This window comes from Mus caroli, unplaced genomic scaffold (genome assembly GCF_978045245.1).
Source record: "Mus caroli unplaced genomic scaffold, Mus_caroli_1 scaffold_19, whole genome shotgun sequence".
In the NCBI taxonomy this organism is placed as follows: Eukaryota; Metazoa; Chordata; class Mammalia; order Rodentia; family Muridae; genus Mus; species Mus caroli.
In genome coordinates, this window is record NW_028227274.1 from 4,215,150 (window position 1) to 4,241,274 (window position 26,125).

The 26,125-nt window shown below is 39.0% G+C and overlaps 1 protein-coding gene across 8 annotated transcripts in view; it reads right to left on the minus strand.

Annotated features, from left to right (window-relative positions):
• Odad2 (outer dynein arm docking complex subunit 2) overlaps nt 1–26,125 on the minus strand; it is a 220,973-nt gene that overhangs the window by 84,703 nt on the left and 110,145 nt on the right. For all 8 annotated transcript variants that reach the window (XM_085833537.1, XM_085833542.1, XM_085833536.1 and 5 more), the window contains one exon: nt 13,464–13,578. In XM_085833537.1, coding sequence (XP_085689663.1) covers nt 13,464–13,578 — 115 coding nt within the window. The remainder of the gene's footprint in view (nt 1–13,463; nt 13,579–26,125) is intronic.

Here is a 26,125-nt window from a genome sequence, read left to right on the forward strand (position 1 = left end):
GACATAGCTAAAGCCGTTCGCCAGTGTTCCAACAATCCTAGTTCATCCTTAGCAAGACCTTGGGCTTGGAATTCAGTACTGCCCCTGGTATTACACTATCTCTTTGAGTAAAAGTTAGGTCACTGCCCTTCACAGGAATTTATCATCACTAAGGAAGAAGGAAGTTTCAGACCAAAGGAGAAACCAGAATAGATACTATAGCAGAGTTACACCCATACACACGTATTTACAATGGCCTAAGGGGAAGGTGGACTATACAAGAGACTAAAATAGGAACTATGGCAAGGACGCAAAGCCCTTGACCCTGGCTTCTAAGATTAGTGAATCTTAGGTGGAGCCCTTGTTGATCCCAGCTGTTATCAATGAATTTTATCCCAGGTGGTTCCTGTTAGACCTTTTGTGTTTGCATTCCTCTGTTTTATGTAAGATTCCGGTTACCTCAATTGTACCTTGCAAATATGTCACCCAACTTCCTTATTGTCCTCTGCATAAAAAGTCTGAGACTCAATTCGAAAATTACACTCAGATTCCACACGAACTCTCCTGTGTGTGTCTGTTTGTTACTCATTCATCCACGCTTTGCCCACCCGTGTCGAGAGACCCCGTTCCACGCAGACACAGGGACCCAGAGGGTCTGCGGCAGCATATGTTACTGAGATATTTTATAATTCTCAAAGACAAGGTATTGTAAAACTTTAAAAACTATACCTTCTTTAAAAATAAAGAAGGGGGGAATTATATCTCCGTGCAAATTATTTAAATCACATTTTTATTAAAAAATAAACTAGATATAATGATGTCTAGGACAGATAAAAAGGATCCACTTATTGGCACTTTCCATGATCCTGTTCAAATACTTAATATGGGGAAAAGGGGGAATGTTTCTCTTTTTTCCACAGAATGCTACAAGAGCATGCTAGCTTCCAATGTGACGTGTGAGTGCCCTGACAGTGGTGACCAGAAAGCTGTGTTGAGTGCACAAAAGAGGAGAAATCAGAGAGCAGCCACTTACAAACAGATAAAAAAATTTGTATCTCCACCATGGGCTGCAGCAAGGAGTACCAACCTGGTGCCAACTTAAAATAAAAACTAAAAAAGCTGACTCATGAGGAAAAAGACTGGTACAGAGAATGTACAAGATGCTTTTGTCAGAGACTATTTTTTGCCATTCAGGCCAGCTCCTTATAGCTATGAAAGTTTGTGTACCTTACCTATATGCTTATTGTTAAATAATTTTAAGAGTTAAGATCGCCAATCTTGGCAAGTCTTTTTATATTAATTGTAATTCTTGTCAATTAACTAATTGTGTAGATCCTAATTTAGATAAGTAATCTACTGTTATGTTTTTGTTAGAGACCTGCTTATGTTTTGCTGCCTATTAGAGTTAGGAAACGATCCTTGGTTTAAAAATCTGGGAATGCAAACTTTGAAAAGGTATCTACCACGGCTTTAGATCAGCAGCTACATACTGCCCATTTTGTTAATGATAAGCATAGGAATATTTCCATAGCTTTGTCAGGGCAATATATTATATAGATAAAGAATTAAAAGCAAAGGTTAATGCCCTAGAAGTAGTAGTGCTGGCAATAGGGCAAGATATTGCAAATATTAAGACCAGGTTAGCTACTAAATGTCATGCTCCTTTCCAATACATTTGTATCACCCCCTTACCTTATAATATGACCATTGATTGGGAAAAGACTAAAGCTCATTTGCAGGGAGTTTGGAGAGATACTGATATTTCTCATGGCTTAGAACAGTTAAAGGCAGAAATTTCAGACATTGCCAAGCCTTCACAGGTGTTCCAATGTCCTAGAAAGCTCTTGAGCAGACCATGGGCTTGGAATTCAGGGAGAGTGTTGCCTATTCAGTGACATTCATAATAGCCTCTGGCATTACACTATCACTTTGAATAAAAGCTATGTCACTGCCTTACACAGGAATTTACCATCATCTAGGAATAAGGAAGTTTAAGACCTAAAGAGGAACCAGAGTAGATACTTAGAACTATACATAGCTGAGTTACACCCATACACACATATTTACAATGGCCTAGGGGGAAGGTATACTACCAAAACTGGTTTTCAACCTGCCCCTGGCTTTCGACCTTGTTGCCCTCCCTTTTAGGGCCCCTATTGGGACTCCTATTATTGATCTCCTTTGGTCCTTGGGCATTTCAGAAATTGACCCGATTCGTTAAATCTCAAATTGATTCATCTCTTTCAAGTGTATTTGTTTCAGTTCATTACCATCTGCTGGACATTGGTGATAACGAGCAGGTTACTGGAGAGGAGGCAGACGTGGATGCGGCTTCATCACCCTCTTCCCAGGGAGAGAGACTCAATTTCCATAAAATGCTTAAGTAAGATCATTCCCCTTCCCCTAAATTCGGCCATCGGTCTCATGCCACAAATCATTTCTAGATTGCCATAGTCTGTGCTTCCAACATACATTCTCGCCACATTGGAAACTAAACAGTCATCCCAGGCTAGACACATCAAAAAATTGGAACTTGAAGCTGTCACCCGTGAGAGTTGTAAGACTAAGTACTGCACAGAGATTAGTCTGGAAGCTGTTAGACAGTCTCTGAGAGGCATGTCTGATTGCATGAAGGTTGAGTGCCCTAGGGTCCTTCCCCCAGGAAAAAACGGCACAAGAGCAGGTCAGGGTTACTCTGGGTAAAAATCTGTGGGCCTGAGAGTCAATCCTGTACAAGGCCCCTAACATTACACACTGGGGATCAGACCTCTACCTCTACCCATGGAGCTTGCTTCGTTCCTAAATCCCTTGGCTAGCCCAGGTTATATCCAACAGACTGGAACCATTAATTCAAGCCTCATAGATGACTTGTCCTTGTGTCCTTCATGGTTTTAGAGAATCACCCGGTGAGCAAACAGACGTTTAGGCGATGGTTAAAAATGTGGCTACAAATTTATTATACAATATGCCTTTATAAAAATATTCAAATGGGGGAAATGTTGGGAGCTATTAAGACAACACAATTGTCCTGATCTCTGAATTGGCCCTCTCCCCCCGAGAAGAAAAGAGGGTCAAAAGCAGGCCACCAACACACCGTTCCAAGAACAACCACAGATTGTTCCAGCCCTAAGTCAGCACTGGATGTCTGACCTCAAGATGTACCCTGATACTGCCAAGTTCCTGATTCCCAGTGTAGTCGCCAAAAGAAAAATTTCCGCTGCCCCATCCCACCTGCTGAGAAGTACTTGCTCTTTTGCTGCCCCATCCCTCCTGCTGAGGTGCATTTCCACTGCCCCATTCCTCCTGCTGAGAAGTACTTCCCCTTTTGCTTGTGCATTTAAACCTTGGGCCTAGCTAATACATTGGGGTCTTGATGCAATTCAGAACGTTTCCTTGGCGTTATTCTCACAAGACCCTCGTACCTCTCTACCCCCCATTTGGTTTTTAGGAGAAGGTCCCCTCGAGACCCTTGAATAACTGGACTTGCTGGGCGGGTCACATATCCAGGGATCCTTCCCATAATCAGCCTCCAAACACTGACACCATTTCATACACTAGCAAGATTTTGCTGAAAGGAAGCAGTTATAGCTGTCTCTTGTGAGACTACGCCGGGGCCTAGCAAACACATAAGTGGATGGCTCACAGTCAGCTATTGGATGGATAACAGGGTCCCTAATGGAGGAGCTAGAGAAAACACCCAAGGAGCTAAAGGGATCTGCAACCCTATAGGTGCAACAAATTTATGAACTAACCAGTACCCTGGAGCTCTTGACTCTAGCTGCACATGTATCAAAAGATGGCCTAGTCGGCCATCACTGGAAAGAGAGGCCCATTGGACTGCCAACTTTATATGCCCTAGTACAGGGGAACGACAGGGCCAAAATGTGGGAGTAGGTGGGTAGGGGAATGGGGGGAGGGTATAGGGGACTTTTGGGATAGCATTGGAAATGTAAATGAGGAAAATACCTAATTTTTAAAAAAAGAAAAAAAGAAAGAGCAATTTGCAAATTCATCTGGAATAACAAAAAATCCAGGATAGCAAAAACTATTCTCAACAATCTGGAATCACCATCCCTATACAACAATCAAGCTGTTCTACAGCACAATTGTGATAAAAAAAATCGCATGGTATTTGTACAGTGACAGGCAGGTAGATTAATGGAATAGAATTGAAGATCCAGAAATGAACCCATACACCTATGGTCACTTGATCTTTGACAAAAGAGCTAAAACCTTCCTGTGGAAAAAAGAGTATTTTCAACAAATGGTGCTGGTTCAACTGGCAGTCACCATGTAGAAGGATGCAAATTGATCCATTCTTATCTCCTCATAAAAAGCTCAAGTCCAAGTGGATCAAGGACTTCCACATAAAAGCAGTTACCCTGAAACTAATAGAAAAGAAAGTGGGGAAGAGCCTGGAACACGTGGGCACAGGGGAAAACTTCCTGAACAGAACGCAAACAGCTTATGCTTTAAGATCAAGAATTGACATATGGAACCCCATAAAATTGTAAAGCTTCTGTAAGGCAAAGGACACTATCAATAAGACAAAACAGCAATCAACAGATTGGGAAAAGATCTTTACCAACCCTGCATCTGATAGAGGACTAATATTCAATATATACTAAGAAATCAAAAAGAAAGACTTCAGAGACCCCCAAAAAGCTGTTAACAAATGGGGTACTGAGCCAAACAAAGACTTTTCAACTGAGGAATATCAAATGGCAAGGAACCCCTAAAGAAATGTTCAACATCCTTAGTCATCAGGAAATGGAAATCAAAACAACCCTGAGATTCCACCTCACACCAATCAGAATGGGTAAAATAAAAAACTCAGGTGACAGTGGATGCTGGTGAGAATGTGGAGAAAGAGGACACTCCTCCATTGCTGGTGAGATTGCAAGCTGGTACAACCACTCTGGAAATCAGTTTGGTGGTTCCTCAGAAAATTGTACATAGTACTACCTGAGGATCCAGCTATACCACTCCTGTGCATATACCCAGAAGATGCTCCAACATATAACAAGGACATATGCTCCACTATCTTTATATCAGCCTTACTTATAATAGCCAGAAGCTGGAAAGAACCCAGATGTCTTTCAACAGATGCATGGATACAGAAAATGTGGTGTATTTATGCAATGGTGTACTACTCAGCTATTAAAAACAATGAATTCATGAAATCCTTAATCAAATGGATGGAACTAAATAATATCCTGAGTAAGGTAGCCCAATCACAAAAGAACACACATGGTATACACTCACTGGTAAGTGGATATCAGCCCTTGGAAACCCAGGATAAAATTCACAGACCACATGAAGCTTAAGAAGAAGGAAGACCAAAGTGTGGATACTTCAGTCCTTCTTAGAAAGAGGAACTAAATACCCATGGGAGGAGATACAGACACAAAGTATGGAGCCGAGACTGGAGGGAAAGCCATCCAGACACCCAGGGACCCACCTGGGGATCTATCCCATATACAGTTCCAGACACCACTGTGGATGCCAACACCACTGTGGATGCCAACAAGTGCTTGCTGACAGGAGCCTGATATAGCTGTCTCCTGAGAGGCTCTGCCAGTGCCTGAGAAATACAGAGATGGATACTCTTAGCCACTCACTGGACTGAGCACAGAGTCTCAATGGATGAGCTAGAGAAAGGACTGAAGGAGATGAAGGGTTTGCAACCCCATAGGCAGAACAACAGTATGAACCAACCAGTACCCCCAGAGCTCCTGGGACTGAACCATCAACCAAAGAGTACACATGGAGGGACTCATGTCTCCAGGCGCATATGTAGCAGAGGACAGACGGCCTTGTTGAACATCAATGAGAGGAGTAGCCCTTGGTCCTGTGAAGGCTCAAAGCCCCAGTGTAATGGAATGTGAGGACAGAAAACCGGAGTAGGTGGTTTGATGAGCAGGGGTAGTGGAGATGAGATAAGGGGTTTTCAGAGGGGAAATGAGAAGGAAAGGTGATAACATTTGAAATGTAAATAAAGACTATATCTAATTTCAAAAAAAAAAAAAAAAAACACCCTTTGCTATACAGTGAGTTCTAGTCAGCATAGGCTACACACAATTCTGTCTTCAGAAATAAAACAAAATAGAGATTCTCCAGTCTGACCATGGTAGGCTATCTGCTTTTTCCCTTGCAGCCACACTCCATTTGGATCATCTAAGCTCTAGGACTACTTTGCAAGGACCAACACTGCCCCCAAACCCTTTGAGGACATGCAAGATGACAGTCTACTCTTAATCTGGGATGCCCAAGCCACTAAATATGACCCAAAGGAAACTTGTTCTAAGTTCCAAGGTCCAAAAAGACACAGACATGTGCATGCACATACATACATACATACACACATACACACAAATACACATACATATACCGTATATACACATAGACACAGACACACATATACACATATGCACACACACAAACACACCTACCACACACAAACACACCATACATGCACACATACCATCTAGAAATAATGTTATCCTCCCAAACTACAAATATCATAGCAATGACCCCAAATGAAAATACCTATAAGAAATTCCAGACAAACAATTAAAAATGTTTATAACTATGGTCAAACAAATCAACAAGACAAAATAAGAATGAAATAAGGAAGTCAATCTAAGATAATTTAAATTATTGGAGAAAGCCCAAACTGAAAAGTTACTGTAAATAAAAATTTCGGAAAGTAACTGAAGAACCTCAGTAGAGGACCTCACCAACGGGATGTAAATAGAGAGGCAGGGATGGAAGACAAAGAGAGCAACTGGATCCCTCAGTAAAAGTCAATGGGAAAATTTAAAAGTATGAACAGAATATAGGAGAGCTTGGGAATAATATATGAAAATACCTAATCTCTAAACTTTTGGAGGGGAAGAGGAGGAGAAGGAAGGAGGAGGAAGAAGAAATAACAACATAGAGAATATCTGAATATGTAAAATCATGGAAGAAAATTCCACATGCTTAGAGAGACATTCAGTCACATACAAGATGCCTACAGAATACCAACTAGACAAGACCAGAAATACATTCTCCATGACACATTAAAATATTAAAAACACAGAATGAAGAAAATGTATAGAAAATTGCAAGAAAAGTCAAGTCATTTTGTAAAGCCAGGCTCATCACAATAACATTTGATTATCCAACAGAGACCTTTAAGATATAAAGGCCAGAAGAAATATATTCTAAGCTCTGAAAGAATGCAACTATCAACCCAGACTATTATACCTATCAATATCATTAAAACTGAAGGAGAAAACATTCCACAACAAAACTACTAGGCAGATCTACAGAAGGTATTGGGAAAACTATTTCAGGGGCTGGAGAGATGGCTCAGAGGTTAAGAGCACTGACTGTTCTTCTGCAGGTCCCAGCAACCACATGGTAGCTACAATCATCCATAATGAGAACTGATGCTCTCTTCTGGTGCATCTGAAGACAGCTATAGTGTACTTACATATAATAATAAACAAATCTTTAAAAAGAAAAAAAAAAGAAAAAACGATTTCAGTATAAAAAGAGTAATCAGACCTTAGAGTCACAAGAGAATGAATAAATCATGTCAAAGAGCCGAAAGAGACCTGAGGAACACCACAAAAATCAACAAAATGACAGAAATTGATGCATATCTTTCAATAATAACTTAATATTAATGGTTTAAATACCTCAATAGTGGGACAGAAATTGGACTAGAAACAAAATAGAAAAAGCTATTTCAAGCAAATATAATTTAAAAAGGAGACCTAAGTAATTTAATATCTTATAAAATTGATATAAAACTACAATTTAATCCTCATTAAATGGAAAAAATCTGCCAACAGAATATTACACTCATAAACATATACACACCACAAATTAAATGTCCAACTTCTCAAGGAAATACTGTTAGAAATAAAACAGCAGTAACCTCAACATGGTGATGGTAAATGATTTGAATATCCTACTCTTACCTATAGACATCATCTGGATAAAAACTAAACAATAAAAACTATGGAGTTAGACAATATCACAAATCAAATGGACCTAACAGAACATTCCACCCAATGGAGACTGCATATTCTTCTCAGCAGCCTAGGAAAATTTCTCCAAAAAATGACTACATATTAAGATATGGTGCTGATAATTGAACAGCTACATATAGAAGAATTAAAGCCTATCCTTATACATTACTTGGAACAAAACTCAACCCTAAATATAGGAAGGATCTCAACATAAGACTTGATACCTGAACCTGGTAGAGGAGAAAGTAGGAAATATTCAAAATCATTGACATAGTAAAGGATTTTCTGAATAGGATTCTTCGTAGCATAGGTATTACAACCAATGATTAATAAATGGGACCTCATTAAATTGAAAAGATTCTGTAGAGCAAATTACACTATAATTCCAGCAAAGAGGCAAAATCTTTATCAGCTATACATCAACAGAAGGTTACTACACAGAATACATAAGAGATTAAAAACAAAACAAAACAAAAAACTCATGAGTGTTAATAAAACAAGATACCCAATTCTAAAATGGGCCATGGTACTAAACAGAGAGTTTACAAAAAATAAAATACAGCTAGGAAACATTTTTAAGTGTTCAATATCCTTGGTCATCAAAGAAATGTAAATTAAAACCACACTGAGATTTCATCTCATCCCAGTCATAATGGCTAAGATCAAAACAATGATCCTAACAAATTCTGGTACTGATGTGGCAAAACAGGAAAAACTTATTTACTGGAGCAAGTGCTAACTGGGAAAACCACTATGGAAATCTGTGTAGTTTCTTCCAACAGCTAAAAATAGCAGGATCCAGCTATACTGCTCTTGGTTATAAACCAGAAGAGCCCTTATATCCTAATACAGAGGTACTTGCTTATCCATGGTCATTTTTGCACAATTAACAACAGTCAGGAAATGGAAGCAGCCTAGATATCAATCAACTGGTGAGTTGATAAGAAAAATGAGGTACACTTAAGCAGTGGAGTGTTAACCAAATGCTAATAAAAATGAAAATATAAAATTTGCAGGTAAATGGGTACAGCTAAAAATAATCATTTTGAATAAAAGAACCCAGTCCTGAAAGACAAATGTGAATCTTCTCATTTTGTGATGTTCCATTTGAATATTCAGATCTGTGCTTTATTTGCAATGCCTACAGAGGTCATAAAAATCAGTAAAAGGCCATGGAGGGCATTTCAAGGGATGCAAAATAAAATGCAGTGGTATAAGTCTTAAACAAAAATCAAGAAATAGGAAGAGTTAAATTGGGATGAGTATGAGAGGCATAACTCACATTAAAGCTTCAGAAATCTACTGTAGATGTTTCTTAAACACACACATAAATACACATATATAGAAACCTACTGTAGAAGTTTCTGAAATACATACATAAACACACTATAAAAAAAAAAGTTTAAACAGAGTTCCTCTGTAACAGGGTGACAACACTCCTACTAGATACCATAGGCTAAAAAAAAGTGCTGGGAATGGTTTATCTTTTAGGATGCTGGCCAGTAAGATAACAGAGATCTCAAACATTACAGGCTATTGGTGGCATTTGTGGTTAAGACACAGAGCATGGTGTTAAGACCATATATAAGAGGTGAAGACACCTCAGACTCAAATCAACAGGTGGATAAATTGAGCTGCCACTAACCTGGAAGCTGCATCCTTACTAACTAGATCTTACACTGCTGAAAGTTGCTGCATGCTAATAGAGGACAGAAGAAATCATCAATTTTATTAGTTGTAAAATCTTAAGAGCTACAATGATGACTGGCTTGGCAAGATACTGATGCAATAAGGGCACAAATGGGCTGGAATAACTGACCACTTTCTGATAGGATTTGAAGTTTGTTCCACAAGTTGAGCAAATATACTTGTCACCCTTAACAGGGCCAAGGAACTGTAGCTAGACTGATCATAGGCCTTATGGGAAATTTTACAACTATTGTTCTGCTAAATGTACACAGTAGTAAACCACCTCCTAATGACTTATTCTACCCATAAACTAATGCATGTCTCAACTCTCATCAAGGAATCGTCCTTCTTCAGTAGATGGTGATGGATGCAGAGATCCATAGCTGCTCAAAATACAAAGAACAAAAATTTATAGAATGTTCAGCCATACATTGAATATTTATATTCCACCTCCTCCTCCCAAGAATAAGGAATCTTATGGAAGAGAAGGCTGAAGGACTGTGGGAGATAGAGGCAGAGGCTGAGTACAAGAAAATCATGTTCTCTGGACACAGAAGAGCAGTTCCACATTTGAACTCACAGCAGCTGTGATAGCATGCAAGATTGAAACCCACAAAAGGGAGAAGGGAATGAAGTCACACAAGCACATGAGGAGCTGTTGACAGCTGATAGCTGCTATGGGAGGAAGAGTAAATTTTATTCAAGGGTGTGTGTCCTTGTAGGTCACCCTGTTCCAGTGGAGGGCCACTTATCCAGGACAATATGGGAAGCACAGATTAGGACTGATAGTTTTTTTTTTTTTTTGTTTTGTTTTGTTTTGTTTTGTTTTGTTTTGTTTTAAAAGAAGGCACAAAGTTAGGTGTGTATGGAAGGGGTTGATCTGGGAGAAGTTAAAGGAGGGGGGAATAGAACTACATATTATACAAAATGTTCCAAAGAACTAATGAAAAATTACAAAAGAAAATTTTGTTAAGCTATTATTTTTAAATTTCCAGTGTTTACTTTTAATGATGGTTCTTAAATGCTTTAACAACCCCCCTCCCTTTTATCCCACCACCCTCCAGAGATAGTGGAAAAGAAAGGGTACAGGGAAAGTAGACCTGTTTAGAAAGGTTCTTGGAAGGAACTCCCATCTGTGTTGTCAGGAAATCTGCAGTTCAGATTACATGTCAGCAGCTTGTTCTACTGGCAAACACTTCACAGATACACCAGCAGTCTAGTTTGGTAGTCAGGATGGCAAATACAAATCAACAGACAACCAGGTCTCAGCTTCGACATGAGTCAACAAGGAGGTACCAGGAGTTCTCTGCTGTGCCTCTCTCAGCAAAGCAAAGATCAGGGAAGATACATAACCAAAAAGCATTACATAGCTTTACACAGCATTACATAGCTGTACCAACAAGTCAAGTTCAGCCCTCTCCACTGTCCATCGAGTCCTGTTTATATCCCTCCAAACATCACATGTCCTCCATGTGACTTGTCTCACCATGGGTCTTGTCTTAGCATGCAAGTCTGATTTAACAAAACTCCACACGAGTCTGTCTCAGCTGACATCACTCTGCCAATCAGCCTGAGTTGGAGGAAGTGGCAAAGAAACAGAAGTTTTTTGATGCCTTTGTCTCTATGGAGTCCCAACAAATGGAGCTCAACACCACAGTATAAGGCAGACTAATATGTGTGTTTTTAGCAAAGAATCCTTTATGTCCTTTCATGCGCTTGTTTTAGCAGAACACCTATTTACCTGTGTTTGCTTCAGGGAAATGTTTCTTCATGAGTCTGCCTTAGCCTTTCATATGTGTCTACTTCAACACAAATGTTCCTTCACATGTTTGCCCCAGCAAAACACCATCCAACACAACTGACTTTCCAAAGAACTCTTAACTTTCTACTTCATTCAGCCTAAATGTTAATGTGATTTTTTTGTATAGTTTCTTTAATATCTGGAGATAGAATGTTTAAGTTTGTATACAGGTATTCAGAATTTTGTTTTAACAATCTATTTAGACTTAGTGTTCTCCTTTATATCTTTCCAAGGATATTCAGTTTTTTAATTTTTAAATGTATATTCTACACCTTACATTATCTATGTCCTCTAAAGTTTGTCCTGCTAATCTTGGTTTGTATTTTAATACCATTAAAATTTCTTAAATATTTGGTTGTTTTAATAGTTATGAATATTAATGAATGAAGGGCTGGAATGACAGCTAAAGGAACTGATAAGAATTTTCCTACAAGCATATATTGTATTAATTTTACCAGTAGACTTTCTTGCTTCCTAAGTAATATTTAAAGTTTATATTAAATTTTTGTTTGCATTTTAATAGAAATCATATTAAACATCTATTGTAGCTCGCCTCTTGCTTTAATACATTTTATGAGATATGGCAACACTGCCAAACACATTAGATAAATTTATTTTGTATTGCTGTGTTGCCTAATACAATATTAATTAACTATTATCCTGTTGTCCATTTTTCTCTAGGTGAACACTTGAGCTCTTTACCAGTTTTTTATTTATTTGTCCTGTGGTAAAAACATGGTCCAATAATCATTTTATAGTAGCAAAATCAAAATCTACTCCTAGCAAACCTCACAACTCATTTTTTCATATTTAAGATCATAATTTAGGTCACGCTAAATTTTTATAGAAATTAATTCTTTAATAACAAATTAAAACATTCAGTGGAAAGTCTTTAAGAGAAATTGTAAAATGTGAAGTAATGGTAAGAGAAGCAGGCTAGGTTTGGAGGCAAGTACCTAAAATCAAAACTACTCAGGGGATTGAAGGAGTGAGTCGGCTCTGCCTGTAAACTGAGGTCAGCCTGGCAACTGAACATGACTTTACCAAAACAGATCTTGGAGCATGTATTGTAGCCTCCCCTAGCCTGAAGAGGGCTGGTACAGACCATGTCACCACTGAGGTGGGGCCACCTGCGGTGCAGCTTTCTGACTTGGCTGGCTTCTTTTGAAATGACAACTGCCCTGAGATTCTGTTACCTGCTGAGAGGCTGAACCTGTCTTCCTGAGACATTCCTGAATAAGCAACCAGCCTGGGGATCAAGTGCTGACAGAATGGCTCCAGGCACCAAGAGTGGACTGGCAGGGGGATGGGCCTTCCCTCTTATAAGCATGGTCTCTTAATAAACTCGCAAGCCTTGAACAGAAACGTGTCTTGGTCTCCATTATTTTCTCTCGCAGTCTAAGTCTCATTCAGCCCCAGCCTGCCTCCCAGGTGTACAGGGTTCATGTAGGCCGGGGGCCGGCATACAACAATGTATGAGACCCAAATTCCATTCCAGTGCCACAAAGAGAAAAGCAGGCTGAAAGAGATGTTTCAAAAAAAGAAATGTACAAATGAAAACTAAAGTAACTAATAAATAGATTATTTCCAACAAATAAATATTTAATCCTGCCTTTAATGTTAAGTGACTTTTCAAGGACACCCTGCTGTTGCTACTGCTGTAACCCTGGGAAACAACCAAGGTCCCCCAGTTTGTCTTCTCCTTGACCAACAGAAAATGTAGTGCAGTCATGTTCTCATCTCCTAAAAGAGAAGAACAAGGCTACTTTGCTGTTACTTTTGTCTAGTTTCATGTGATATTTTTCAAACATCAGAAGAAATCACTGCTAAAAATCACTTTACTAATTTAGTCATCTTTCTTCTATCAGACCAATCTGACCAAAAGTGAGTCCAAATAAATGAGTAGCCTGTGCTGACATGATTCAAAGGTTTAGAAGTTCTAGAAGAGACCAGTTAGCAATCCCATCTACCTTTGCATTTTCAATGCAGGGACAAAGTGCCCATGCAGCACTGGCCTTCACGTCTGGGTGTGGGTTTTTGAGCAGGGACCACAATAAGCGAACTCCATCTAAGCGGTCAATTATCCTGTGGAAAAGCCAAAAACAGTAGTGTGAACTGTAAGCTGTAAACAAATGGGAACATTCATGCAGCCCTCTTAGTCACATAATTCTAGTTTGGGCCTAGACATTCTGCTGGGGTCTCTTCTGGTCAATACTCCTAGAACAATAAGATTTATGCTATTGAATGCTCAAGCCCTGTGATTTCAGTTTCATGACTCAATAAGCTTGCTGAATAATTATGATTCGTATAAACTAAAATCAAGCCACACAATGTCTTAACTAGCTGTACACAGTCTGTTAGTAAAAATACTGGTTTCTTTCACATAATAGCATTTTACTTTCCAAAATAAAATACTTATGCCTCAAAGTTGTGTAGTTTTCATTTCATGTTGTCTGTGTTTAGTTGACTCACCTTATGGTACGACATATTTTAATCTCCTTTAGCCGTAGTTTGCCTTTAGGAATTAAAATCATCACACCACAGTGCATCTTTTGTTGGGCACAAACAACATATAACTTGTTTCCCATTTGCTCCTTCCCAGCAAGCCTAGCACAACTGACAGTGCTGTAATCACTTAAACATACTGTAATCAAAATATCTTCATGACTAGTTGAAAAATGAATTATCATGAGAGTCATCTCTGCACCATTTGTCTTCTGTTTATGTGTCAATCAGCCCAGGGAACATAGCCTTGCAAGAAGGGCTATAGAGGGCTGGGGGTGGAGGACAAGGCCAAACACACCTTAATATCCTTCACAAACACAGCTTTGTTCATGGAGATGCATTAAACTCAAAGCAGATGAGGAAAGATAAGGACCGTCCCAATTCCTGTGACATTTAATCTCCAGTTCAATTGAACATATTTAGTACTTAGCCACAAATAGACTAAATCCTAGCTTTTAAAATGCCATTCAAATCTCCCTTTACAGTTGACATTTTAAGAAATCTATAGTTCATTATTATTTGAGATGTTTGCCAGGGATTAAATATTATCCAACATTTCCAAGTGGCTTATGGGCAGCATTGTGCAATGGGTTATGCTAACAGCCTATAGCAAAATAGAAGCCAGCTTCTTTTTTTCTTTTTAGAAATGCACTCTTAAGAAATAACTCCTTCTATTGAGATAATTCAGCACTAAAGAAAGGATCCTTGCTGCTTTTCCAGAGGACATAAGTTTAGTCTCTAGCACCCACTGCTCTCTTCTGGAACATACACACCCACAAACATATAAGCATACATCTATTTTTTAATTAACTAAAATTAAAAATAAATAAGAAAGGAAGAAATCCAGGAAGTCATTCTATGTCAACCACTAGCCTATAAATGCCCACTCACATATACACACTCGGGAACATATACCTACATGTATATACATATACATGCACACACACAGACACACACATACACACAAATAAATCAGACATCCTTCTCCCCAGACAAATTTTTACAACTAGCTACAAAAATTCACCCTTCATTGTAAAAGTGGATCCATTGTCCCCCTCTTTCACTCAGTAGCCTTAGAAATTCCTCAGCTACTTAGTTATAATAAATAAGGGCTGTGATTCATTACTGGTATCTTAAAAGTCTCAGTAGAACAGGAGTAATAGCATGCTGTGAAGAAAATAACAAAACCATGTGCACACACCAGAACTGAGCCAAGAGAAGCAAACCCCACAGGTTAGCCCCATCCCTTGCCTGCTCCATCCTTGGCTGACAATCACTGACTCCACACATCAGTCCCTTTGTCTGTCACCTGCTCCTTGTCTTCACTCTCTGCCCTCAGCTCTGTGGCAGAATCCACATGCCTCTGCTTGATATTTCAGCCTCTCTCCACTCCCATTTCTACAATACATCCCTTGGAAGGCCTGCTCAAACTTCTTCACAAGCTCCCTGTGAACAACAACCCAGGCATGTGTGTTCTGTCCCTCATACCAACCTTGTTCCAGGTTCCATCAAGCCTACTGAACAATTTACAATCAAAGGATCCTTTTAGGACTAAACCATCTCCAATGGCTTCCTGTTTGTCTGGGTAGTATTAAATCCCTTATTCTGAGTTCAGTAATTTTTTTCAAGTAATAGATTTATTCCTTCCAATTCTCTTATCCAAACAATTGCTCATAAAAGTCCATGAATGTTTACTAAACTCTAAGGGCTAGACATTCAAAAATAATAAATACATTCGACTTTCATTAGCAAGGATGGCTGGGCTGATGAGAATTGGCTGCTTCTTTCAAGGCTCTGGCCGAAGCATTTTCACTAATTGATCAGATAAATCCTGTCCTACCTGTTTTAAAATGATATCTACATTGTACAGCACTATAACTCATGCTGAAACTAAGATCATCAAACAAGTACAAACAAGTACAAACAAGTACAGCTTTCTGGTGCTTACAGACTCTGTTTCAGAACTCTTCTGAGTGGCATTGGATGACATCATCATCACCAACTCAAAGTATGAAAATGCACTAATGTGGCATAAATAGACTGTCATGGATGATCTGTGTATAGCATAAAAGCTTAAGCCACATGGCAAGTTGGATCTGAGCATTGTGAGGCATCCTGTGAATACCAGCATGTATTTATTATTATTATCATTATTATTATTATGGTGATAATGGTAATTATTATGGTAATAATAATGATAATAATAATACAGGCAGAATGTTACTTTTTCTGACCTTGGCTGGAAAGATGTGCTCTGGACAGCTCAGAAATTTTCAGTGTTTTCCCATATCCAAACCTCAGAGTATAAAAATGAAAGGATATTCATAATTTTTAAAGAGTTTTGTTTTACTTTTAATTATAGGAATGAGTGAAAATGTCCTTGGAAACCAGGGCACAGATCCACCCAGAGCTGGAGTTACAGATGGTTTAGCCAATGTGAGTTCTGGGAATTGATTTTACGTCCCCTCCAAGAGCAGCATGTCCTCTTAACTGCTGAGCACTGGAGAATGTTCCAGCCCCTGTAATCTTTACTTATAAATAGAGTACAGAATTTATCAACATAGATCTACAAATAAGGACTGCTTGCATACTAATTGTCCTTCAGGGAAGTACAGTCCAGTGAAGGACTGGGAGCCATTGCTGTAGCAAGTGTGTGCGTATGTACCAATGCACAGAGCAGACACTGCTATGGACCACAGGACAGCTGTTCTCCACTAGCAGTGTCAGTGTGACCCGATGCTCAGGGTCTGTATCAAAAATCCCAGACGTGGGAGACTGAAGCAGAAGGATCTGGAGTTCCAGGCCAGCTTGGACTACACTGTCATTACCACAAACATATGGAAGTAAAACAAGGCTGGGCAGTGATGAAACACACCTTTAATCCCAGCATGACAGGTGGGTCTGAGTTCAAGGCCAGCCTGGTCTACAAAAGAGTTTCAGGAAAATCAGGGATATTCAGAGAAACCCTGTCTTGGAAAATAAAAAGCAAAAATACAAACAAAACATAATAAAGAATAAAATCAAATAAAAAAGGAAGGAAGGAAGGAAGGAAGGAAGGAAGGAAGGAAGGAAGGAAGGAAGGAAGGAAGGAAGGGAGATAAAGGTAAAAAACAAAAACAAAAAACAAACAAAAAAACCCCACCTCTTCTAAGGGGTCCAATTCTTTTCTGGAGCCTCAGCACACTGCTTTGCCTGTAGTTCTATGTCCTCCCTGACAGAAGCACCTTACAAGGCGTGCCATGTACAGGCTCTGTGACTACCACCCTAGAATACTGGTTAGTCAGATCTGAAACAAAACAGTTTTTGCTTCTTTTTTCAGTAAACCAGAAAAGTCTCTCCCAACATAAGAACATTCCTTTGCAAATCTCACACTTGCAAAGTACATCCCTCCATTCTAACTCTAACCAGTAATACTTTTAATTTGAAATTGTCTCTAGATTGAGTATATATTAACAAAGAATCTCTTTATGAGTTTATTGCTTCTTGTGGAGCAATGGTGGTTTCACAGGTGACATTAATTTAAACACCTAACCATTTTCCATGCATTTATACCATTTCTGTAGCTCTTAAATTTGACTGACAACTTGGTTTGAGTTGATTTCCAGAAGTGATAACTCTCCTCATTGTTATAGCAAGGAACTTTTACCTTCATCACTGACATCACAGACAAAGCTGACTTGTGCATTTTCAGAATCTTCTGTTCTACAGTGGAAATCAAACTGTTGCAGAATAATAGCTCTAGGGAGATGACTAGGCATTCAATTTCCATCTTTTAAGAAAAATTAATAGCAATACTGGGTTTGGTGGCACACACCTGTAGCTCCAGTACTGGGAGATCAAGGCAAGAGGATTGGATGCTCAAGGTCATCTTCAGATACATAGTACATGAGATCAGACTAAAGTACATGAGACCCTATCTCCACACCCCCTTCCACCAAAAACAAAATAAAACAAAAACCCACAAACAAAACACACAAATTTGTAAAACATGCAGTTGTTTCTGTTTCCTGGTCTTCTGTATGATATTAACATTACTAGGACTGAAAGATGTCTAGCTGGTTTCCTTGACCACCAAGGTCACAGATATAAACAATTTGTTTTGTATCATTGGCATGAGTAAGACTAATGGTTCTTTCAGGAAAAAAAAATCAATGTATTTTGAAAATAATTTTGCATGTTTTATAATAAAGTCACAGTAAGAGATGCTCCACCTTCCAAAGCTAAGCTTATGGTTGAGTTATGTTGGTGACCCTTGGAGCTCTCCATAGTGAGCATGTGAGTCTCTTTTTTCACTGGAAAGGTCACCCTGACAGGTGCTCTCTGAGTTTCCCCATCTGTATTTTGTAGCACAGGCATTTTGTAATTCTCATCTAACAGTTATTTTATTCGAAATTATGAAATAGAGAACTTTCCCAGTTTCTCTGTCTTCCCAGTTTGAGATATGACATTCTGGAGTGTTTCCTCTTGTGGACCACAGCTTGCCTAACTTTCCCCAATGCGAGCTGAGTGCTGCATGTTTCTATTTTAGAGGTCTTGTGGTAGAGCTGCAGCTGACTTACTGTCTTCCTTCTTTTTTTTTCCTCCAATTTTTTATTAGGTATTTACTTCATTTACATTTCCAATGCTATCCCGAAAGTCCCTATACCGCCCCCCCCCCCGCGCCCCACTCCCCTATCCACCCACTTCCACTTCTTGACCCTGGTGTTTCCCCTGTACAGGGGCATATAAAGTTTGCAAGACCAAGGGGCCTCTCTTCCCAATGATGGCCAGCTAGGCCATCTTCTGCTACATATGCAGCTAGAGACACAAGCTCTGGGGGTACTGGTTAGTTCATATTGTTGTTCCACCTATAGGGTTACAGACCCCTTCAGTTCCTTGGGTGCTTTCTCTAGCTCCTCCATTGGGGGCCCTATATTCCATCCAATAGCTGACTGTGAGCATCCACTTCTGTGTTTGCCAGGCTTAGCCTCATAAGAGACAGCTATATCAGGGTCCCTTCAGCAAAATCTTGCTGGCATATGCAATAGTGTCTGTGTGTGGTGGCTGGTTATGGGATGAACCCCCAGGCGAGACAGTGTCTGGATAGTCCATCCTTTCATCTCAGCTCCAAGCTTTGTCTCTGTAACTCCATGGGTGTTTTGTTCCCAATTCTAAGAAGGGGCGAATTGTCCACACTTTGGTCTTCCTTCTTTTTGAGTTTCATGTGTTTTATAGGTTGTATCTTGGGTATTCTAAGTTTCTAAGTATCAGTGAGTGCATATCATGTGAGTTCTTTTTTTTGTTGTTTTGTTTTTTGATTTTTTTTTTTTGTTTTTTTTTTGTTTTTTGTTTTTTGAGACAGGGTTTCTCTGTGTAGCCCTGGCTGTCTTGGAACTCGCTCTGTAGACCAGGCTGGCCTCGAACTCAGAGATCTGCCTGCCTCTGCCTCCCAAGTGCTGGAATTAAAGGCAGGTGCCACCACGCCCCAGCTGAGTTCTTTTGTGATTGTGTTACCTCACCCAGGATGATACCCTCCAGATCCATCCATTTGCCTAGGAATTTCATAAATTCATTACTTTTAATAGCTGAGTAGTACTCCATTGTGTAAATGTACCACATTTTCTGTATCCATTCCTCTGTTGAGGGACATCTGGGTTCTTTCCAGCTTCTGGCTATTATAAATAAGGCTGATATGAACATAGTGGAGCATGTGTCATTACCAGTTGGAACATCTTTTGGATATATGCCCAGTAGAAGTATTCCTGGATCCTCCGGTAGTACTATGTCCAATTTTCTGAGGAACCGCCAGACTGATTTCCAGAGTGGTTGTACCAGCTTGCAATCCCACCAGCAATGGAGGAGTGTTCCTCTTTCTCCACATCCTCACCAGCATCTGCTGTCACATGAAGTTTTGATCTTAGCCATTCTGACTGAGGTGGAATCTCATGGTTGTTTTGATTTGCATTTCCCTGATGATTAAGGATGTTGAACATTTTTTCAGGTGCTTCTCAGCCATTTGATATTCCTCAGTTGAGAATTCTTTGTTTAGCTCTGTGCCCCATTTTTAATGGGGTTATTTGGTTTTCTGGAATCCGTCTTCTTGATTTCTTTATATATATTGGATATTAATCCCCTATCTGATTTAGGATTGGTAAAGATCCTTTCCCAATCTGTTGGTGGCCTTTTTGTCTTATTGACAGCATCTTTTGCTTTACAGATGCTTTAGCTGGATATAAAATTAATTCAAACAAATCAGTGGCTTTTCTCTACTCACAGGATAAACAGGCTGAGAAAGAAATTAGGGAAACAACACCTTTCACAATAGTCAAAAATAATATAAAATACCTTGGTGTGATTCTAACTAAGGAAGTGAAAGATCTGTACGATAAGAACTTCAAGTCTCTGAAGAAAGAAATAAAAGAAGATCTCAGAAGATGGAAAGATCTCCCATGCTCATGGATTGGCAGGATCAATATAGTATGTGGATTGGCAGGATCAATATAGTGAAAATGGCTATCTTGCCAAAAGCAACCTACAGATTCAATGCAATCCCCACCAAAATTCCAACTCAATTCTTCACTGAGTTAGAAAGCGCAATTTGCAAATCCATCTGGAATAACAAAAAAACCTAGGATAGCAAAAACTCTCCTCAATGATAAAAGTATCTCTGGTGGAATCACCATGCCTTACCTAAAGCTTTACTACAGAGCAATTGTGATAAAAACTGCATGGTACTGGTATAGCGATAGACAGGTAGACCAATGGAATAAAATTAAAAACCCAGAAATGAACCCACACACCCATGGTCACTTGATCTTTGACAAGGGAGCTAAAACCATCCAGTGGAAAAAAGACAGCATTTTCAACAAATGTTGCTGTCACAACTGGCGGTTATCATGTAGCAGAATGCAAATTGATCTCCTTGTACTAAGGTCAAGTGTAAGTGGATCAAGGAACTCCTCATAAAACCAGAGACACTGAAACTTATAGAGGAGAAAGTGGGGAAAAGCCTTGAAGATATGGGCACAGGGGAAAAATTCCTAAATAGAACAGCACAGGGGAACGCCAGGGCCAAAAAAAATGGGAATGGGTGGGTAGGGAAGGTGAGGGGGGAGGGTATGGGGGACTTTTGGGACAGCATTGGAAATGTAATTGAGGAAAATATGTAAAAAAAAAAGAACAGCAATGGCTTGTGCTGTAAGATCGAGAATTGACAAATGGAACCTCATAAAATTACTGTCTTCCTTTTTAACTCTTCTTCATTACTGATATTTCACGTTGCTGGGTTTATCACTTACTTTCTGATCTTGAGCTTTAGCAAATCTTCAGAATAGCCTTCTATGCCTCCAAATAACAAAATATTTTGCTTTTTATATCATACTGTACCCATAATCTCTTAATTACTTGAATTTTCTTTAAGCAGCCTTTTTTTCCTACAGAAAAAAATCATTGATTTTTATCTTAAAATTTAATGAGTAGATATATAGACAGCTACCACTGTACACATTATATACCTACACATACACATATACTTGGCTTACCTATTGTCTATTCATACCTCTCCCAGGACTGGGTGAGGTTGATTTGTACACTAGGACCTCTATAACCCACTGAATAAGTATTCCTTGGTCTTGATGAGCAGTTTGTGTCATTTAACTCTCTGTCTGCCCCCAGTGTGTGTGAAAACTAAATAGAAATTCTAGGTTAATAAAACACTAATTATTTTCCTGTGAAGGTTCTATGACCCAGTATAGGGGAATGCCAGGACCAGGAATGGGAGTGGGTGGGTTGGGGAGCAGGGAGGGAGGGGACAGGGGATTTTTGAAGGGAAAACTAGGAAAGGGGATAACATTTGAAATGTAAATAAAGAAAATATCTAATTAAAAATGTAAGTAGAAAAATTAAAGAATTCATGTGATGGGCTTACAGCATACTGATCATGGCAAAGGAAGAGCATTGTGAACTTGCAGATCATTAAAGGAATCCCATGGGGGAAAGAAAGGACTTTTTAAAGAGAAAAGTAATGACCAAAAAAATGAGAGAAGAAACAGGAGTCAAGTGCCTGTGGAATGTTATTAAATAAAATAATATATGTGTAATTGGAGTACTAAGGAGGGAGGAAAATAGATATTTGTGAAGATAATAACTGAGATTATTCTAAAATTGATGGAGAACATCAATTTTCAGGTCCAAGGATCTCAGTAAACCCCAAACAAAATAAACAATAATTGTTTAAAACCCATACCTATGTACACTTAATCAAATTGCTGAAATCCAAATACAAAGAGGTCTTGAAATTAACAAAAAATGGGATATGCAGGACATTTTGGATAAAGAACCATGATGCATAAAATCTGATCTCTCAACAGAACAAGGGCAAGAAGGCATCAGGATGACATTTACAAAGTATGGGAGAAAATTATCAAGTTAGACTTCTATAGCCTTCAAAAATGACAGTAAAAAAAAAAAAAAAAAAAACCTCTCCCTTCCCCAGCCCTTCAGCATAACAAAGGCTGAGTGAGCAGTCATCAAGAGGAGAGGGCAACATAGCCACAGCCCAGCACAGGGCTAGAACCATTAGTGATGCTGTGGGAATCTCTTGAGTGTAGGAGAAAATAGTTTTGAAGTCTCAGATTCTAGACATTGGGATTAAGTAAAACTTTGGAAATAAAGCCAAGGGAGAAATAACATGAGTAATGAGGAAGACATTACTGAAAGCCAACTGAGATGCCTGGCCACGGTGAGGGGAGTTCAGGCATAGAGGAGCAGCCTGGCATGGAACATCAGAGGCTGAGCAGGATGAGGGAGACAGAGACAGTATGAAGTATCCGAGGCTGAACAGGAGACTAGAAAGAACATTTAGTATCTGGACAATCTATTATGGTAGTTATGATTTAAATGTGAAATGTCATGGCTTCTCGGCCTTTTGGCTAAGATCAAGTGTGAAATGTCTCCCAAAGGCATGGTCACGTGAAGGGTCAGAGGAGGGAACTTGGGAAAGTGGCAAGTATATAAGGGCTCTGACCCAACTGATGTATTAGTCATGTGACAGCATTATTGAAAGGTAATGGGGCCTATTTGGAGACATTAGATGATAGGGGGCATTTCCTTGAAGGGTACACCTTATCTACAGAACACTCTCCTCTCTGGTTTCCTTCCTTTGGCTCCCCTTTATATTTCCTGGCACCGTGAAATAAGCAGCTTTTCTCTACTGCATGTCCTGGGCCATGCTGCTGTATTTCACGATAGCTTAAAACTCAGTGGAGACAGCTATGGAACCTGGGATCCAAAGTAAATTTTTCCACTTTTAAATTATTTTTCTCAGGAATTTTGTCACTAAAACAAAAACCTGAGTAACTTAAGGGTGAGTCAGTGCCCAGTACAGCTGCAAAGGCAGGGGCTGTGGAAGACAGAAGATCTGGAGGTGCAGGGAGAACTAGCAGAGGAAGATGAAGGAGGGCTCATACTGGCCAAAGAGAAGAACTGCAAACAGAGAAAACATGACACACAAAACTATAACTGTGATTTGACAAAGGTACAAACCTTTTCTTGGGGGTTTGTGAAATAAAATTTCAACAATATAGAGAGAATGCCAAGCAATACATTCATCTGGTCTAACTTAATATTTATTTTTGTTGTTTCATTTAGTTGAGATTGAACCAACCCTCTGTCTAGGGCCTTGCTTAGGCTCAGTGAATGAGCTGTTGCTCAGCTACACCCTTAACACTAATCAATTCTTAAATGACAGTGCAAGTATATGTTTATAAAAAGTGACCATATCCCTAGGCAATAAAGCTAAAGCTGAAAGAAAAACCCCTGAAATCACAGAAAATGTATTTAAACAGGAATTGGTAACAAATAACATATGGAAAATACTGAAATTTTAGAAATTATGCAACACTTAATTTCTCTGTGCAAGAAAGATATCAAATGGAAGTATCAGGGAGATCAAAAAGAAATGTGCAGGCCTATGCTTATTACTGTGTACAGTAGTTAAATATGAAAGTAATGTAAGTGTCCACCGGCTGGTGAATACTATTCAGCTACAGAAAGAATAAAAGCCTAAAATGTTCCAATAACATATATGGAAATATAGACAATTATATTAAAGGAAATAAGACAGATGAAACAAGTTATTACTTCGTCTCACCCATTTAAAACACCTGAAAATAGTCTCTTCATAAAAGTAGAGAAAATAATGGTGATAAATGGATGTTAGGGGAGGGAGATACAGAGAAGACAGATGATGGGTATCAAAATACAGTTTGGGAAGAAAAATGAGTTCTAATCTTTAGTGAGGTCTCTATCGTTTACAATAATTCAATATGTGTTTTACAAAATGGAGAGTTTCTTTGTGTTCAAATCTTCCAACATTAAGAAATGATACATATTCAAGACATGGCAATAACTGACAGAACTTCAAACTGGAGAGGTGGCTTAGTGATTGAGAGCACTTGTTGCTCTTGCAGAGGACCTGCTTTGGGTTCTTAATACCCACATGGCAACTCACAAACATTTGTAACTCCAGGTTGAAGGGATCTAACACTTTCTTCTGAAATGCACAGGCACCAAGCACACATGTGGTACATAGGCATACATCCAGGAAAAACACTCATATACAAAAAAGAAAATAAATCTCAAAAATTTTTAAAATAATTATTCTGATTTCATTGCTATCCATTGTTGGGTCATCAATAATATATCCCAGAAACATTTACAATCATTATATGATTCATTCATCTATCTCAATTCCATCTCAGTGAAACAGTGGAACTCCCTTCACTTTTAACCTCTTTGTCCTGGGCAACAGGCATCACAACAAGAGACACACAGTGTGCCATAGCTACAGCTCTAAGGATACCACCTACAGAAGTTGACCTGCAGCCTTACCAAACACAAAAGAAAAGATGAGTGAATGCCAAGGCTGGGAGGCAAAACGTTGCTAGGCAAATGAGGTACCTGAATATGGATTCAGATATGGATTCTCCAAAGGAGCAGCAGACCCAAAGGAGGCTGTAGTATCCAGTTCATCCTGAGGGTTTCAACTATTAGTCATTGTGTGTTATGGTTTCAAAAGTTAAGTTTTTTACATTTCCACAAATTAATCATGATATACAACAATAGTTATTATAACTATACAACTTTATAAAAATTTAAATAAAATGATGCAAAATTTTAGCTAGAAATCCAAACCATAGCCCAAAGCATCTTAAAGACTTGGGAGATTCATACTGCTTATTACAAAGCTAAAGTGATCAAAACAGTGTGGCCCTGGTGCAAAAAAAGGAAAAATAAGTCAGTGGGGAAAGGGGGAACGTTGGTTAAGCATCAGTTCATAATGTCTAAAACCAGACAGAAATATCATGGTAAAATATAATCATGAGACAATGTACCTAAGTTACAAAAACATAAAATACCAGCAAACAATACAAGAAAATTGGAGCCCAACTGCATGGGGTCTTTCCATCTAACCAGCTACATCACTGCAAAGGCAAGAAGTCAACTTCAGCAAATGATACTGGGACAACGGGATATTGGATGAAAAGTTAACATTGACCTTTTTATTTCAAATAAAAAATTAGCTCATTTCTAAATTATCAAGTACACTAGCCATAACATTAAAAAATGATAAGTTAAACTGTATCAAATAACAAACTTACACTTTAAAAGTAGTATGAGTGTTCAGTGACATATATGTGTAGTGATGTATTTGGATACTGAATATATAAGTGACTTGTTCCAAAGAATTTACATGTGGGTAACAAGACAATTACCTGATATCATTATTGGAAGATAAAAATACTGACAGGATCTTTTAGTTTCCATCTGTGCTCAGGACTTTACCCTGTGCCACAGCTCTCCCTACCCAAATCCTGCCCAGAGAGAGCAGGTTTCTCAGGACTGCTGTCACACCTAAGATCACAGGTGAGACCGAAACTATTGCTCAAACACCTGGCCTAAGTGGGAAACACCATGGAGCCCACAGGACACAGGAACTGCAGAGAAACTGGGGAAGTGATCTTTCCAGTTTCCATTGCGCCCTGGAGCTAACCCTGTGCCACATTTCTCTATACCCAAATCCTGCCCAGAGAAAGCTAGCCTCCTAGAAGTGCTGACACACCTAGATCACAGGTTCATAGGAAGGACA